This window comes from Sycon ciliatum, chromosome 6 (genome assembly GCF_964019385.1).
Source record: "Sycon ciliatum chromosome 6, ocSycCili1.1, whole genome shotgun sequence".
NCBI classification, from domain to species: Eukaryota; Metazoa; Porifera; class Calcarea; order Leucosolenida; family Sycettidae; genus Sycon; species Sycon ciliatum.
In genome coordinates, this window is record NC_088648.1 from 30,986,203 (window position 1) to 31,004,572 (window position 18,370).

At 49.3% G+C, this 18,370-nt stretch overlaps 2 protein-coding genes across 2 annotated transcripts in view; both read left to right on the forward strand.

Annotated features, from left to right (window-relative positions):
- Positions 1-3,084, forward strand: part of LOC135820209 (uncharacterized) — a 4,212-nt gene extending 1,128 nt beyond the window's left edge. Inside the window, exons 1-3 of the mRNA XM_065333523.1 lie at positions 1-1,968; positions 2,239-2,301; positions 2,737-3,084. The exon at positions 1-1,968 is cut by the window's left edge and continues 1,128 nt beyond it. Coding sequence (XP_065189595.1) covers positions 1-1,968; positions 2,239-2,301; positions 2,737-3,084 — 2,379 coding nt within the window. The remainder of the gene's footprint in view (positions 1,969-2,238; positions 2,302-2,736) is intronic.
- A 955-nt stretch (positions 3,085-4,039) lies between these two features.
- LOC135820210 (uncharacterized) lies at positions 4,040-8,251 on the forward strand. Its single transcript, XM_065333524.1, has one exon. It carries the CDS (start codon positions 4,040-4,042, stop codon positions 8,249-8,251), a length of 4,212 nt encoding a protein of 1,403 aa, XP_065189596.1.
- Positions 8,252-18,370: the final 10,119 nt, after the last annotated feature.

The following is an 18,370-nucleotide window of genomic DNA, read 5'->3' on the forward strand; positions in this document are numbered from 1 at the left end:
CCTGAGCTGTCGGTTATTAATGCTGACCTGTTGCTGGGATCTGACCTTGTCCGTGCCATCGGTGGCGTCAGGTTGCAGTACTCTGAGTCAGGTGATCTGCGGTCCGTGTTGTTTGGTCCGTCACCCGCCAGTGACCCTGAGCCTGTGTCGTCTGTCGTTAGTGATGCTCTGCAGTCGCCGGATCAGCACCCGTCTCGGCATGTTAGTGTGGTGCAAGACGGTGAGGGTGTGACGCTATCTGTCGAGGATGGTCAGATAAAGTGGCTAGCAGCTGAGCAGTGTTGGCAGGCAGCATGGAGGTGGAAGGACGACAAGCCACCTACCGGACGCATCGGCAGCGGCATTGGGGAGTACCCCCGGAAACTTAGCGATGATCAGGAGAAGCTGTTCCAGCATGAAGTGGACTCCTGGATCGGTAACGGATGGCTCATCGAGCATGATGAAGAGGTACACGGAGCTCCTGCTGCAATTCTACCATGGCTTGCGGTCAGCCAGGAGCACAAGCCTACTACACCTGTTAGGCCTTGCCTCGACTACCGTGCGCTGAACCGTGCCCTCGTGTCTCAGCCCGGTATGGATGCCTCCGTGTGTGGCGAGAAGTTGCGTGAGTGGCGTACGCACGATGCCAACGAGTATGAGATGTTGGATATTCGAAAGGCCTATTTGCAAGTCCGGATGTCACCTGAGTTGCTGCGGTATCAGTGTGTGAAATGGAGGGGAAAGCTGTACGTGATGACCCGCATGGCTTTCGGGTTAAGTGTTGCACCGAAGTTCATGGACGTAATAGTCAAGTGGTGCACGCGAGATCATGATGGTGTTGACAATTACGTTGACGATCTGTACGTCCCGAAACCGCAGACAAAGGCTGTTGCGGATACCCTCGAGCGCTATGGCCTGCGTACGAAGCCAGCTGAGCCCGCCAATTCCGCCCGAGTACTTGGACTTCAGCTGTTCACTGGCCAAGATGGTCAAACCCGTTGGAAGCGTCGAGACGGAGTGAGTCTCGAGTGTGGCAAGCTGACCAAGCGTGGTGTATTCTCGTGGTGCGGCCGACTGGTATCGCACTATCCCGTGTGCTCGTGGCTGCGACCTGCCTGCAGCTTTCTGAAGCGCCTAGCGTGTCGTGATGGTGGTGGTTGGGATGATGACGTCCCCAATGATGTGGTAACCTGTTGTGCCGAACTAGCAAGTCGCGTCCAAGATGAGGATCCGGCCACAGGCGTGTGGAATGCGTCAGTGAACGAGCAGCAGCTCGCCGTGTGGTGCGATGCGTCTGATGTCGCATATGGCATTGTTGCCGAAGTTGGTGGTGAAGTCATGGAGGACAAGTCTTGGCTTCGCGATGCCGACGAGAAGAAGCATATCAACATCGCAGAATTGGAAGCAGTAATCCGTGGGTTGTCGACGGCAGTCGAATGGAACGCCAGCAACATCCGTCTTGTCACTGATTCCAAGACCGTGTACGGCTGGGTGAAGTCGTGCCTGAACAATGAGCGGCGTGTCAAGGTGTCCGGTCTGAACGAAGTGTTGGTTCGCCGACGACTAAACATCATCGACGACATTGTCGCGACCGCGAAGCTGTCCGTCACCATTGAGTGGGTACCGTCCCAGCAGAACAAGGCTGACAAGCTGACGCGTGTCCCAGATTTGTTCATCCGCTGCTGGAAGAAATCAGCCAAGCCAGATGTAGTTGCTGCCGTCTCTGCACCCCCGAAGATTGTGAGTGCTATTGTGTTACAGGACATTCTTGATGCGCAGAAGTCTGATCCTGTTGTTGTTAGTGTGATTGAGTCTGTGCGTCATGGTCGTGAGATTTCCGACCCGGTATTTAAGAAATTGAAGTCTCAGTTGTCTGTATCTGATGATGGTTACTTGTATCGTAGTGTGAAGGTACCGCCGAATGATGTGCGTGTTGTACCAGTTGTGTCTCAGTCATTGCAGCAGCGAGTGGTGTGTCGTGCCCATGCTGTGAGCGGTCATTCCAGTTGGGAGACCACATGGAAGCTGTTGCGTGCGAGTTGTTATTTTGCAAATATGGCTGTTGTTTGTCAGTCGTTGATTCAGTCGTGTGATGTGTGTGCTGCTGCTAATTCGAAGCGTGGGCCTGTTGCTGAGCCAACACGTCCAGTTATTCCATCTGGTCCGTGGAATGTAGTACAGCTCGATACCCTGGAGTTGGGCCCGAATAGAAGCCATCGGTATCATTGTGTTCTTGTCTGTACCGATATGTTTACGAAGTGGGTCGAGGTTGTCCCATTGGTTCGCCATGATGGTCCGTCTGTAGCAGCTGCGTTTGTGGATGTATGTTCCCGCTGGGGTGCCCCAGCAGTTGTATGTTGTGACAATGGAACAGAATTTGTCAATCAGGTAGTTTCCTCTTTGTATGATGCATTTGGTGTAGAGGTGCGACATGGCGCAGTGCGTCATCCGCAGAGTCAAGGTGGTGTAGAGCGTTTTAACCGGACTTTGCTGACTTTAATTCGCAAGATTGTGCACGAATCCGACGATTGGGTGTCTGCTTTGAATGTATTATTGTACTATTATCGTATTCGTCCCCACTCTGCCCTTGGTGTTTCCCCAAGTAAAGCCATGTGTGGCTGGGTTCCTCATGGCTTGATTGTGGACGATGAGCGTTGTGACATGTCCCCCAGTGCATGGGTTGATAGCTTGTGTAGTAAAGCGGCTGTTGTGCGAGACTACGTGGAAAGTGAATTGTCCTCTGCTGATTTTGTTCAGCCTGTTGGGTGTATGAACCCCTACAGTGTTGGTTCCACGGTGATGTTGCGGCAGGGAGATCGCCGCCAGAAGCGAACAGCGCCGTACGAGTCTGGATGGACAGTTGATAGTGTGGTGTCTCCGTCAACTGTTGTAATTGTTCGAGACACTAATGGTCGACATTCGGTGAAGACTGTCAATATTGATCTAATTAAGCCGTCAAGTGTGAGTGTGCCTGAGTATGATGATGCATGTGCTTCAAGTAGTAGTGATTCTGATTCTGATGTACCAGCCCAACCACTTCAAGTTGGTGGTCATCGTCTTCGCAACCGTGCTGGTCTCGTTCCTCCTGTTCGTTACCGTAGTTAACTGTTGACGTGATGTCACCAGGGGGAGGTGTGACAATATGACAATGTGTGTAGTGTGACGATACAATGTGTGTGTAGACAAACATTACGATTATGTATTTGTTGTGGTGACATCTGTCATCAGTGTGTCATGCCTCTTACCTCATTGTAGCTTCATCCGTAGTCCGCTTCCATTGTCCTTGTTCTATATTCTATTCTATTTCTTCTAGTGCTAGTCGTTTCACTTCTCATCTTTCCTTGAAGTAGTATATTTGAATTGTAATTGTTTTCCTGCAACGATCGCTCGTCGATCGTTGTGTTATTTATTTGTGTCTTGACTTCATTATTTATTTCGCCAGCGCCTGCAAGGCTGCATGCGCATGCTAGATTCTGTGTTCACGCGTGACTAATGATGTCATCGCTATGCCTTTGCTTGCTGCGCGTAGTCTTGTTGTTTTCTTTGCTTCGTTCGAGTTGCTGTTGCTCGACTTCGTTTTCTGATCTATTTTCTGCATTCAATGGTGGCCGTGATGGCTGTCGCTGCAATAGCAGCTTCAGCCACGACGGGCCTCTATCGGTTGCTCTGCCGCCATGTTGGACGCCATGTTTTAGACGTGTCTTTTCCTGGCCAAAGTGCTGGTGATTTTGTGTTCTTGTTGTTCTTTTCTTGTTCTCTCTCCTTTTCCTACTTGCATTTTTCGTGATTCATACATTTCCACCAAGAGGCTGCCGTTTGCGCTGGTGTGTTGTGTTGGGTGAAGAGGGGTGATAGAGAGACTAGATAGCTCCAGTTCTCCCACAAATTTGTGGTGCCGAAACCCGGGAAAGAGCCGGGAAAGAGTCGGGAAAGTGTTTTCGGAGTACGAGTGTCGTAGTGATTTATTTATTTTGTGAGACGAGAGTTCTTACTGTGAGTTCCTACTGTGAGTTCCTACTGTGTGTTCCTACTGTGTGTTCGTGGAATACTCGAGTGAATCATGTCTACCAAGTATCTTGTCCAGCCGTTTTCTGGCAAGGATGGTGAAGACCTAGAGGAATTCTGGGCAAAGTTTTTAGTTTTGGCCACTGCCAAGGAATGGTCCGACGAAGATGCACGCATGCAACATCTACCCTTATATTTGCAGGGCGATGCATTTCGAGTGTTTTCTCGTATGGCAGACAGTGACAAAAGCAAACAAGCAGAGGTCAAGAAAGTTTTAGTGAGTGCGTTCAGTGTGACGCCGTCCAGAGCGTATGATTTGTTCAAGCGCCGTTGTTTGCGTGTGGATGAAAGTGTCGACACGTATGTGGAAGATTTGCAGCGTTATGCAGCGCTGTCGGGGCACAAACCGGGTGGTACCGCCAGCAAGGATCCGATCTTGATCGAGCAACTGATCGCTGGCCTACAGCCCGAATTTGGCCGCCAGCTGAGAATGTCACTGGCTGGCCAAGAGCTGACGATACCTGCGTGTCTAGAGCGTGTGCGTGCGCTCAGAGCCAGTGAGACCGATGCTCGGTACACGAGCAGGTTCAGCCAGAGCGTTTCTGCTAGTGCCAGTACCAGTAGTTACAGTGGAGGTGTACACCGACCTCGCAGTACTGTTGTCTGCTATAATTGTAATCAGCCTGGGCATGTCCAGCGTAACTGCCCAGAGTTCAAGAAGAAGCAGAAGCCCCGTTTCAGTGGACCAGTAGTGTGCCACTTTTGTGATCAGCCTGGTCATGCAAAGCCAGCGTGCCCTGAGAGAAGGAAGTGGCGAGAAGCCAAGGCAGCAGAACGTGTGGCGGCTGCTGGTACGTCGCATAGTAGCAGTGACAAGTGCCTGTGCGCGGTGTCCACTGAAGCTGCCCCCTTGCCGAGGATCTATGTGGACGTGGAGTCGGCCAAGCCGGATGACTGGTGCCGTGGAGAGGCCATGCTGGACACCGGGTCGGCTCGCACGCTAGTGTCGTCTGGCTTTATACGTGCGGCTAAGATGTGCAGCCAAGTGTCGGCGGTAAAGCAGGAGAAGCTCCTCGCCCTGGATGGCGAAGCCCTGCCGATTTCGGGGTCAATTTCACTAACGATTCGTCGTCTGGATGGACCCGTAAATTTGCCGCCTACCCGTGTTGTTGCGTTTGTAGTTCCTGAGCTGTCGGTTATTAATGCTGACCTGTTGCTGGGATCTGACCTTGTCCGTGCCATCGGTGGCGTCAGGTTGCAGTACTCTGAGTCAGGTGATCTGCGGTCCGTGTTGTTTGGTCCGTCACCCGCCAGTGACCCTGAGCCTGTGTCGTCTGTCGTTAGTGATGCTCTGCAGTCGCCGGATCAGCACCCGTCTCGGCATGTTAGTGTGGTGCAAGACGGTGAGGGTGTGACGCTATCTGTCGAGGATGGTCAGATAAAGTGGCTAGCAGCTGAGCAGTGTTGGCAGGCAGCATGGAGGTGGAAGGACGACAAGCCACCTACCGGACGCATCGGCAGCGGCATTGGGGAGTACCCCCGGAAACTTAGCGATGATCAGGAGAAGCTGTTCCAGCATGAAGTGGACTCCTGGATCGGTAACGGATGGCTCATCGAGCATGATGAAGAGGTACACGGAGCTCCTGCTGCAATTCTACCATGGCTTGCGGTCAGCCAGGAGCACAAGCCTACTACACCTGTTAGGCCTTGCCTCGACTACCGTGCGCTGAACCGTGCCCTCGTGTCTCAGCCCGGTATGGATGCCTCCGTGTGTGGCGAGAAGTTGCGTGAGTGGCGTACGCACGATGCCAACGAGTATGAGATGTTGGATATTCGAAAGGCCTATTTGCAAGTCCGGATGTCACCTGAGTTGCTGCGGTATCAGTGTGTGAAATGGAGGGGAAAGCTGTACGTGATGACCCGCATGGCTTTCGGGTTAAGTGTTGCACCGAAGTTCATGGACGTAATAGTCAAGTGGTGCACGCGAGATCATGATGGTGTTGACAATTACGTTGACGATCTGTACGTCCCGAAACCGCAGACAAAGGCTGTTGCGGATACCCTCGAGCGCTATGGCCTGCGTACGAAGCCAGCTGAGCCCGCCAATTCCGCCCGAGTACTTGGACTTCAGCTGTTCACTGGCCAAGATGGTCAAACCCGTTGGAAGCGTCGAGACGGAGTGAGTCTCGAGTGTGGCAAGCTGACCAAGCGTGGTGTATTCTCGTGGTGCGGCCGACTGGTATCGCACTATCCCGTGTGCTCGTGGCTGCGACCTGCCTGCAGCTTTCTGAAGCGCCTAGCGTGTCGTGATGGTGGTGGTTGGGATGATGACGTCCCCAATGATGTGGTAACCTGTTGTGCCGAACTAGCAAGTCGCGTCCAAGATGAGGATCCGGCCACAGGCGTGTGGAATGCGTCAGTGAACGAGCAGCAGCTCACCGTGTGGTGCGATGCGTCTGATGTCGCATATGGCATTGTTGCCGAAGTTGGTGGTGAAGTCATGGAGGACAAGTCTTGGCTTCGCGATGCCGACGAGAAGAAGCATATCAACATCGCAGAATTGGAAGCAGTAATCCGTGGGTTGTCGACGGCAGTCGAATGGAACGCCAGCAACATCCGTCTTGTCACTGATTCCAAGACCGTGTACGGCTGGGTGAAGTCGTGCCTGAACAATGAGCGGCGTGTCAAGGTGTCCGGTCTGAACGAAGTGTTAGTTCGCCGACGACTAAACATCATCGACGACATTGTCGCGACCGCGAAGCTGTCCGTCACCATTGAGTGGGTACTGTCCCAGCAGAACAAGGCTGACAAGCTGACGCGTGTCCCAGATTTGTTCATCCGCTGCTGGAAGAAATCAGCCAAGCCAGATGTAGTTGCTGCCGTCTCTGCACCCCCGAAGATTGTGAGTGCTATTGTGTTACAGGACATTCTTGATGCGCAGAAGTCTGATCCTGTTGTTGTTAGTGTGATTGAGTCTGTGCGTCATGGTCGTGAGATTTCCGACCCGGTATTTAAGAAATTGAAGTCTCAGTTGTCTGTATCTGATGATGGTTACTTGTATCGTAGTGTGAAGGTACCGCCGAATGATGTGCGTGTTGTACCAGTTGTGTCTCAGTCATTGCAGCAGCGAGTGGTGTGTCGTGCCCATGCTGTGAGCGGTCATTCCAGTTGGGAGACCACATGGAAGCTGTTGCGTGCGAGTTGTTATTTTGCAAATATGGCTGTTGTTTGTCAGTCGTTGATTCAGTCGTGTGATGTGTGTGCTGCTGCTAATTCGAAGCGTGGGCCTGTTGCTGAGCCAACACGTCCAGTTATTCCATCTGGTCCGTGGAATGTAGTACAGCTCGATACCCTGGAGTTGGGCCCGAATAGAAGCCATCGGTATCATTGTGTTCTTGTCTGTACCGATATGTTTACGAAGTGGGTCGAGGTTGTCCCATTGGTTCGCCATGATGGTCCGTCTGTAGCAGCTGCGTTTGTGGATGTATGTTCCCGCTGGGGTGCCCCAGCAGTTGTATGTTGTGACAATGGAACAGAATTTGTCAATCAGGTAGTTTCCTCTTTGTATGATGCATTTGGTGTGGAGGTGCGACATGGCGCAGTGCGTCATCCGCAGAGTCAAGGTGGTGTAGAGCGTTTTAACCGGACTTTGCTGACTTTAATTCGCAAGATTGTGCACGAATCCGACGATTGGGTGTCTGCTTTGAATGTATTATTGTACTATTATCGTATTCGTCCCCACTCTGCGCTTGGTGTTTCCCCAAGTAAAGCCATGTGTGGCTGGGTTCCTCATGGCTTGATTGTGGACGATGAGCGTTGTGACATGTCCCCCAGTGCATGGGTTGATAGCTTGTGTAGTAAAGCGGCTGTTGTGCGAGACTACGTGGAAAGTGAATTGTCCTCTGCTGATTTTGTTCAGCCTGTTGGGTGTATGAACCCCTACAGTGTTGGTTCCACGGTGATGTTGCGGCAGGGAGATCGCCGCCAGAAGCGAACAGCGCCGTACGAGTCTGGATGGACAGTTGATAGTGTGGTGTCTCCGTCAACTGTTGTAATTGTTCGAGACACTAATGGTCGACATTCGGTGAAGACTGTCAATATTGATCTAATTAAGCCGTCAAGTGTGAGTGTGCCTGAGTATGATGATGCATGTGCTTCAAGTAGTAGTGATTCTGATTCTGATGTACCAGCCCAACCACTTCAAGTTGGTGGTCATCGTCTTCGCAACCGTGCTGGTCTCGTTCCTCCTGTTCGTTACCGTAGTTAACTATTGACGTGATGTCACCAGGGGGAGGTGTGACAATATGACAATGTGTGTAGTGTGACGATACAATGTGTGTGTAGACAAACATTACGATTATGTATTTGTTGTGGTGACATCTGTCATCAGTGTGTCATGCCTCTTACCTCATTGTAGCTTCATCCGTAGTCCGCTTCCATTGTCCTTGTTCTATATTCTATTCTATTTCTTCTAGTGCTAGTCGTTTCACTTCTGATCTTTCCTTGAAGTAGTATATTTGAATTGTAATTGTTTTCCTGCAACGATCGCTCGTCGATCGTTGTGTTATTTATTTGTGTCTTGACTTCATTATTTATTTCGCCAGCGCCTGCAAGGCTGCATGCGCATGCTAGATTCTGTGTTCACGCGTGACTAATGATGTCATCGCTATGCCTTTGCTTGCTGCGCGTAGTCTTGTTGTTTTCTTTGCTTCGTTCGAGTTGCTGTTGCTCGACTTCGTTTTCTGATCTATTTTCTGCATTCAATGGTGGCCGTGATGGCTGTCGCTGCAATAGCAGCTTCAGCCACGACGGGCCTCTATCGGTTGCTCTGCCGCCATGTTGGACGCCATGTTTTAGACGTGTCTTTTCCTGGCCAAAGTGCTGGTGATTTTGTGTTCTTGTTGTTCTTTTCTTGTTCTCTCTCCTTTTCCTACTTGCATTTTTCGTGATTCATACATTTCCACCAAGAGGCTGCCGTTTGCGCTGGTGTGTTGTGTTGGGTGAAGAGGGGTGATAGAGAGACTAGATAGCTCCAGTTCTCCCACAACGATGCACTCCGCGAGCAGTCACGAACTGTTTGCTATACACATGCACATGTGTGGTGATTCGTGACAGGTCATGGGGCATTGTGACTGGTAAACTAATTTTTGACTGGTCATGGGGGGTTTCTGACTGTTTGACTGGTCACGGGGACCGTGATTGGTCATGGGGTCTTGACTGGTCACTGAGTCCTACATATATGTGCCAGAAGTCCTGGTATTAATGACACTTAGGATTTGAAGACCTTCCCAAACTCCAAAAAAAAACATTGGACACCAAGTGAAGACAAAGTGTAGAGCATGCAGATTCTTCAAGCTTGTACCTGTTGCATTGTAGTCTATTGCCTGTGTCACTGTAGCTTGGTGTGTTCAAAGCTGTACAGTAATAAGACTAGTATCCTTTGCATGTGAAGTTCGAACCTACCTTTTTCAGAATCTTTCCTTTTTTCTTTACTTTCTTCCAATACATGTCTTCTGATTGGCCGAATCTGTGCCATCTCTCTATCTCCTGATTGGTCTAAACCGTTGCTCGTTGTTATGTGAAACCTGAACTCTCTTAGTTTTGGCACATATAAAAGGCTCTGTCTCTGAATAAAGATCACCCTTCATTTCTTCAACCACTTCTCCTTGCTCTGGTGAGACTTGTTGGTTGTTGTGTGCCCAACCACTTGGGCCACGCTACAAAAGCTTAGCAGATGCGCACGTAATACAAGAAGAATGAGCCCTTGTGTTCAAATTAGAAGATCCAGAAAAGAAGAAATAACTGATCTATGTATCTCATGTCATTTCGTCATTTTATCATGCAACACGAATTTTCATATACTTCAATGATGTACATAGAACTCTCCTCCTCCATGCGCTCTAAAGCCGACCATTGCTACCCTCGAATACATTTTCTCACCTGCTATCTTAGGATTTTCAGAAGAATCCACGAAACTTACTTTCTCTTATGTAGTTCTTGACCTCTATGTCTGCATCGAAGTGGTAGTAAGCTGTCATGAAATTCCTTGGGGCTACTAATTCACACAAACGGTGATCCAGGCGTAGATTCTTGAGGAGGTACATTATACTGGACATGGATCAAATAGTATTTTAGAAAAGCAATCATGAAGAGTAATCAGGTCATGTCTTTCAGTATAAACATTAATACCATTTACCCCAGTTAAGTATCTGGGACTGACTCTCAATTCAACTTTAAGTTTCAGTGCCCACTTTAACTCCCTCGGGAAAGATATCAGAAAGAAACTAGGTGCTTGTTGACGTAGAAGGAAGAAACTTGCTGTCCAGGCCGGAAGGCAGTTCTACTTGTCAGTAGTCCAGAGCAAGCTCGAGTACACCAGCACTGCCTACGCCCACTGCTCGCTGACAACGTGAGAAATCAGCTGTTACGCATAAATAAGAGAGCAATTAGATGCATATTTGAGCATGACACATTCACACGGACATCATACTTGCTTGAGCGATACCACATAATTAGCTTAGACAAAAGGTACTAAGTCCATATTCTTTGTGTTCCGTTTCATCCACAATATCTGCAGTTCACTCCTCTCTGACATGTTCTCCTTTCGCCATGACGGCGCTCACACAGATAGAGTCACCCGCGGCCAAGTCAATTATTCCCTTTCCTTACCCATTGTGAAAGCTCAAGCTTGATACAAATCTCTTTCATTCCTTGGTGCTGACCGCTTTAATGCGCCTCCCGAATCCCTTCGCACAAATCATACCCCCAATTCATTTCGCCAGGAACTTGACAAATTCATTCATCTTGGGCACCCTGTAAGAAGACCTTAGGGTCTGTTGGGAATGCCCAAGTAAAAATAAAATACAATACCCTTCCAAGTTGATTGATCCAACGATGAACACATGCTTCTTGCCGAACTTGACACTTGACTGACTCACGACTTCCATCCGGAGCACACAAGCATGATTATTGTGAGCAGAGAGTGGTGCTTTCTTGCAGGTGCTCCTCGCATGCTCCGGAGACCGGATGGTAGCAGTGAGTCAGTCAAGTGTCAAGTTCGGCAAGAAGAAGAGCGAAGAGTTTTCTAAGAGCTTTGCTCGCGTATTGATAGCGACAAATACTGTCACAAATGGGGGGCCGAGGTCAAGAAAATTGCCCAGATCAGCAAGAAGTGAGCGACCAACACGATCCTGGTTGATGATTGTGGAGATGCAGCTTTTGATTCTTCTAAAGCAGAAGCACTGGCCCGTTGCTTCAAAATCCAGTTCTCTCCAAATCCGTCATTTGACCCGTGTGCTACCACCCTAGTGCCAGCACAATTTACACCAGATCTCCAGTTTCAATTGCCAAACATAACCCAGCACGAACATTTCCGCAAGCTGCACACTCTGCCCAAGCACAAGTCTGTGGGTGGAGATATCACAAACGTCATACTGAGAGAAGTGGCATCCATGATAATGCAGTCCCTGTGCCACCTCTTCAACACCAGTCTCCGCCTCGGGCAGCTACCTAGTGACTGGAAGTTGGCTACAGTCATACCTATCTACAAAGAGAACGGCAAACCTGCGGATCCAACTAGTTACATTCATATCTCCCTGCTGCCGGCCATAGCTAAGATTCTGGACGCCATCATTGCCGAGCACCTCACAAGCCTAATGAATAGGCAGGGATTAATTACCAACCACCAGTATGTCTTTGTCTCCTGCAAGTAGACACTCGATCAGCTAATTGTCCTGTCTTCAAGAGTGGCTAAAGCACTCGACAAGCGCACTGACTACCACGCTCTATTCTTGGATTTCGCAAACACGTTTGACAAGGTACTGCACTATCATATCCCCTGAAGTCGTTTCTCGGTTCACCAACTACCTCAGAGACCGTTCCTCCTGTGTCAAAGTTCTCTCTGCCAAGTCGCCGACCCACCCAGTTTTTGCAGCCGTTCCCCAGGATCTCACCTTGGCCCCATTCTTTTCATTCTCTACATTAATGCCCTTCCTCGCACCATATCGTCTGATGTCACCACTGATGTGCTCTTTTTTGCCGATGACACTACTCTTGGGAGAGCAGCCGGAGGACCTAACCAACAACAAATGGCCCACCCCTCCAGGCTGCCACTGATGGCGTTCTGCAGTGGGCTTATTCACTCGGAGGGTGCTTCAACCCTTCGAAGTCTTTCACCTTGCAGTTCTCTCCTACAAGTCGTGCAGAAGGTACCCACCCTACTCATCTGACTCGGCACCTGAGAATGCAGGGAGATCACGTGTCTGATGTAACGACCCACCGACATCTTGGAGCCATCTTGGAGTCTAACCTCGACTTCACCAACCACGTCGCCACCATCACGACAAAGTTTCGTCAGCGAGCGGTCCTGCTGATCCACATGACCAAGCGTATCACCCCAGCCGTTGCCAGCCGCTTGTACACTGGATATGTTCGACCAGTGGTTGAATACGCCTCATTCCTTTGGCAATTTCAACTCTCCAGTGCTCAGGCTACTACCCTTGAACGGCTACAGGCAAGAGTGGCACGTATGATCCTACGGCAGTATGGCGTGTACCCTCCTCAAACGGAGCCGAAAGCCTCACTTTTAGCGCACCTCCAGTGGCCCAGCCTCGCATGGCGAAGACACATTCAGTGCCATCTTGAGCTCCACCACCTTATCAATAGCCAGATGACGACCCTGAAGGACCTAGGCTACTCAGTGTCAAACAGCGCCAGGCGCCCCCAACATCTTCTCCCACCTGCTAGAGCCAGCACACACACCAGTGCCACCTTTCTCTTTGTCACCACTGCCACATGGAACTCCCTCCCGGCTGCCATTCAAACTGTATCCAGCCCAACATGTTTTACCGCTCTGAGCCCTCTGATTTCATCCCACGTAGAGTAGCGATGTCATAGAGCACTGTGCTATATTACTACCACCCGCATCATTCTATTTCCTATTTTTATTTTTCTCCTCGGCTTCTTCTTCATAAGCTGTTGACGGAGACTCTCTTGATTTAGGCAATGGGCTGTGGAGAATCCATACAAATACAAGAAAAGAAAAGAAAAATAGCGTGTGTTCCTAATTGGATCAATGAACTTCATGACTATTACCGCCGAAGTCGGAATTTCTAAGTTCGTATTGTTGTCCCTCACACAGACGTGCGACTAGTTGTTGGAGGTGACTGAATAGCTATACTGGCTCTCAACGTCTGTTTAGCACAACTCCATGAGCGATTCACACTGCTACCTAGGGCTTCACGAGGTGTTTGTCGCGCTGGAAACAAAGCGCCTCTGTAAGTTTGTATCCCTAGTGATGGTTTGGCCTGGGGAGCAGTATAAAAGTGCTGCTTTTCAGGCACAATCTTCCTCAGCCTCCTCAAGCTCAACTGATGAGGGATGAATTCCCCGAAACACTGCGTATTGAGCAGGGAGGGGTGCTTTCTTGCAGGTTTCACGAGTGGAAGGTGCGATGTGCTCCTTGTGTGCTCCAGAAGGCAGTCGTGAGTCAGTCGGGCAATTGGTTAGCCTTATCGAGAAGTTGATCAAGCTGACTTCTTAAAAATTGAACTTGCTCATAACCTTGTCCATCGGGCTCAGCGAATTTTCTCACCAGTGAAAGTGGACAACGAGAGAGCTTGGAAGCTCAGGGCCCTGCGCTATGCTTTGTTGCCTAGCTCATCGTGCATGTTGTTAGAACTGATGGAAATGCTTTTTCCTTTGATTAGCTAAATCATTGTTTTGCAAAAACGTTTCAATGAGATACTGAAGTACAAGTAACGTCTTCTGCATAGCTATGGGACCGGCGCTGACTCTGCCGATGACGGGCGTTCTGGAGTCGACGGGATGTCTGTCCTGACGTTTCCTGGGACCGGCGCTGACTCTGCCGATCACGGGCGTCCTTCTTCTTCTTCTTCTTCTTCTTCTTCTTATTATTATTATTATTATTATTATTATTATTATTATACTGACGGCAACTAACATCCATTCTGATTGCATTTACTCGTCTCCCTACTTCGTATTCCTTTCCAGAAAATCTCCCCATACAGCAGGGAGTCGTTTACATAATATGACTCCCTGCTATACATCTACATGACTGTATATACGTTATAATTATTATGCTATCGGCCTACATGCGATTTCCGGGCTGGTCGACAGGCGGCCCAGCCAGGCTGCTAGTGGGATCTCGGCCTCGCACACAAATCCACACAAAATTTAATGTTACTGCACTGAATGCATTCCCCCCATACACTTCGCATATATACTCATTCTCTTGATGGTACCGTGCTCTTGATGATACGGGACAGGTACGGGATAGCGCCAGGCATGTCGATGGCACAAACAAACAAAAATATTGTGGCCAGCTGTCTTTGCTGGTACGGTACAGTACGGGATAGATACAAAATAGCGCCAGGCGTGACACAAACAAACAAACACACAAACAAACACCAAATTAAAGCTGTGTGGACCCTGGCTAGCGCCAGACGTTACTGAAGTAACGTCTTCTGCATAGCTACGGGAATAATTCAAATTCTTTGTTGTCCACCATGGTTTAGCGGTACAGCGAGATTTTTAAAAACATTGTTCTACTCAATCCACGTTCACCATACTTACAAATTGCGAAAAACAGGGTTGTTTGTGAAAAGACCCGACGGCAGCTCGCTAAATAAATTTTTGCCCAAATGCCTGCATGACAAAGTGATAGAGACGACAATAAAAAAATGTCTCTTAGTGATAACCCTGCTCACCAGAATGTTCCATATCAATAGCACAGCCACCACCCTAATGGGCAAAGGTGCAGGGGCAGTTCCATAGTTAAAAACCTGCCTTAAATACTGCTTAAATGGAAGATGTGCTCCTCCACATTCTACCTGAGAAGCCAAAGGTAAGTGACGTAAACGAGCCGAACCAAGGAAGCGAACTTGGGTACTTGAGTAGTTGTTGCGGCATGTGAAGGGCATGTGGCTAACAACAAATGCACATGTAGCCCAACAAGGCAGTGGCGAGCCAACCAAGCCACGAGAACCTGTGATGCTGCCCATGCCTTTGCCACTGGCACCAGCAACAACGGTGATGTTGGTGGTTGGGGCTGGGGCTGGGATGGAATCACCTGCAGTGGATGAACTTTCTATGCCTCCACAACAACAAATCAGCAAAGAGTGCAACAGTAGCGCAAGACGGCCCAAATTTACAGGACAGCCAGTGCACACCAGTTTCACTTGTGCATCGATGCCTCTTCTCACAAGTAGAAATCATGACGTAGCAGTTGGGCACTTGGGCATTTTAGGTATGCATTGCATTTGCAAAATCAACAATATAAAAAAGGTTCTCTTTGAGGCCAAGCCGGGGCCCTCTGGTACCTGAATGCACGATGTAACCGTGCATGCACCGGAGGTACATTGACTCATAGCAACCTGAGAGAAATTTAGATTAATTTTTTTGATGTGAGCGTTTCACGAAATTGTCACGTGCACCAGCTGCCCAGCACTGTTATAGTGGCAAACAAGGTCCACACAGGATAAAAGGAGCCAACTTCGAGCGAAATCGGAAATCTGGCTATGCCGGATGATGTTTGGTCATTCCAGACATTGACCGTATATTAATTACTCTTTAAATAGCGGAGTCCTCCGGATTGATAGAGTGCTCAATGCGGAAGCAGAGCAGTAACATACGAGTCACAGGAAAACCACGCGTCTTGATTGTCGTAACTTAAAGTTTCATGCCATATAGCAATCTTCAGACAACTGATTACGGTGATGCACAGCTAGTATGGTATTTATACAGCAGCATAGGAAGGAATCTGTGAAGGTTTGAGGTCTGGTGGGTGCAAAAAGGCCTCCGCACCGTCGTATGCACCCATGGTAACGTCGAACATATCACCGCGGTCTTTCTTAGACCATGCCTGACCCTGGGCAAATAGCAGTGACTTGCGGGCATGCATAATCACATTCCTGTCATCGTCGCTGACCTGCACATGCTGCTTAGCGAATTCCAGGGCGTCCTGCAAGAGCTCCTTCGTGATTGACGGGTAGAAATTGACAATGTCAAATACTACAAACGTATGGCGCTTTTTCTCCTCTATGCTCTTGAACCAATTAGTTACATCGGCCGTGCTTCTCCAAAGCATCGCGGTACGTTCAAGCCATACCGTAAGCCAAACGACACTCCGCTTTACGTAAGCGCAAAGTCCAACTACCCACCGCAGGTGTTGAAGAGCTTACCCGTTGGCATCAACAAGCGTCTGGCGATGATTTCCAGCTCAAAGGAAGTCTTTGAGGAAGCCGTGCCTGAGTACGCCGACGCGCTAGCTGCCAGTGGCCACCCCAGAGTGCTTGTGTACGACGATGTGAACACCCAGTCAAGTCGCAAGAGGAAACGCGGGCGAGACATCATCTGGTTCAATCCTCCGTATAGCGCCAATGTCAGGACAAACATTGGAGGCCAGTTTCTCGCACTAGTAAGCAAGCATTTCCCCAAGAACGCCAAACTGCGAAAGCTCTTCAACAGAAACACCTTGAAAGTCGGCTATAGCTGCATGCCTAATATGGAAACGCGGATCAAAGGCCACAACAAGAAAATGATGCAGCCAAAGCACGAGAGAGTCCCCTGGAACTGCCTAGTCGCCGCATCTTGTCCACTGAAAGGTGAATGCAAGTCGACCAATGTGGTGTATGAGGCCGAAGTAACGTCGGACAGTGCCCTGAAGACATACACTGGAATGTCGGCACCGGATTTCAAGTCCAGGTTTGGAAATCATATGACGTCGCTGCGCCACGAGCGGTATGAAGCAAGTACGGACCTGGCAAAGTATGTCTGGAGCTTAAAACGCCAGAAGAAGGCCTATGAGATTGGCTGGTCCATCAAGGAACGTGCACGGGCTTACACCAATGTCACCAAGCGTTGCAACCTATGTAGCGCAGAGAAATATCACATCAGCATATCCGATCGCAGCACCTCCCTCAACAAGCGTACGGAGCTCGTATCAAAGTGCAGGCACTCTGCCAAGTTCCTGCTTGGTGGGTACGGAGTCACGTGACTTGCAGCTACATGACGCGCGACAGCCATTTGCACCCGTCTGCAGCCCTTCTAATTATGGGTGTGCTATCTTGCATATAGCCTCGCTTGACGTCGAGTCACCGTGGTAATTTTTTTTTTTTTTTTCATGTTCCTCGCCCATTCTAAGCACCTATCGCCATCCCAGCGCGTGGAAATTTCCATCTTGCACCTGTTTTGTTGGTGCATTGAAGAGCAAGTATCTCCCCTCCTCCAACTTATTTTAAGCGCTTACCAAAGTGTGTGGCATCTTGCACCTGCATGATTGCGATTCAGGCAAGCCACATTATCATTATCATCCTTTCACACAGCCTTGCTTGCCTTCCTGCCATATCACATTTCTTTTCTCACTCACGGACCATGTGAGTTTGGCACATTTTCCATCCAGGACTTTTTGCACCCACCAGACCTCAAACCTTCACAGATTCCTTCCTATGCTGCTGTATAAATACCATACTAGCTGTGCATCACCGTAATCAGTTGTCTGAAGATTGCTATATGGCATGAAACTTTAAGTTACGACAATCAAGACGCGTGGTTTTCCTGTGACTCGTGTGTTAATTACCCTTTAGAAATTTTCGCCCGAAATGACAGTGGTCCTGAGAGTGTTTGTGACTGCGCAAAGGAGAGGCATTCCAAAATGAATATTAACAATCAAGTTGTCAGGGATGCGAGTGCATGTGCCAGGCCTGGGACCATAAACGACCATAAACGTGATGTCAACAAGAAGTGGTGAAATGACCATTGGTGGTGCAGGAAAGACAATGGAGATAGGTGATGGCGATGGTGAGTGTAACAGTTTTCCCCTGGTCTCTACAACTTTACACTCCCTCGCACCTCATGCGTCTTACGCCTGTCTATTAGCACCTTCATTGGCGCCATTGCCACATGTATACTATCACATTTTGCATATAACTGGTCGAGGCACGCTCAACCAGGCCTCTTACTTTTCAAGTTTGATTAAACCTGTTACACTGGTAGCAGAGGATGGTTACTACTCTGCTTTTGGCAGGTGTTCTGGTCGCTCTGCTTACGCTCCTCGTACTCGTCGTTCGGCTGATAAACGATATCAAGACCGCTCAGCGCGTTAGCCAAGGAAACCGAACGATACATCCGAACTCGGAACCGTGGGAGCCAACACCCCGCCTTACGAAAGAGCCGCCTGTGTTTGGAGGAGATTCCGCTACATTCAAAGAATGGACGTTTGCAATGGACATGGCCCTACGGTCGTTGGCACTCCCAAATGCGGCACAGAGGGTCGACTACGCGGCAGGATTTTTGACTGGAAACGCTCGTCTTTGGTTGATAGCGGCATTGGAAGCTAACCAAGTGTTTTCCGACTGGCCTGCTCTGA

What these genes read in the sequence shown, in the direction of transcription:
- LOC135820210 (XM_065333524.1), top strand. Translation starts at nt 4,040, where the DNA reads ATGTCTACCAAGTATCTTGTCCAGCCGTTTTCTGGCAAGGATGGTGAA.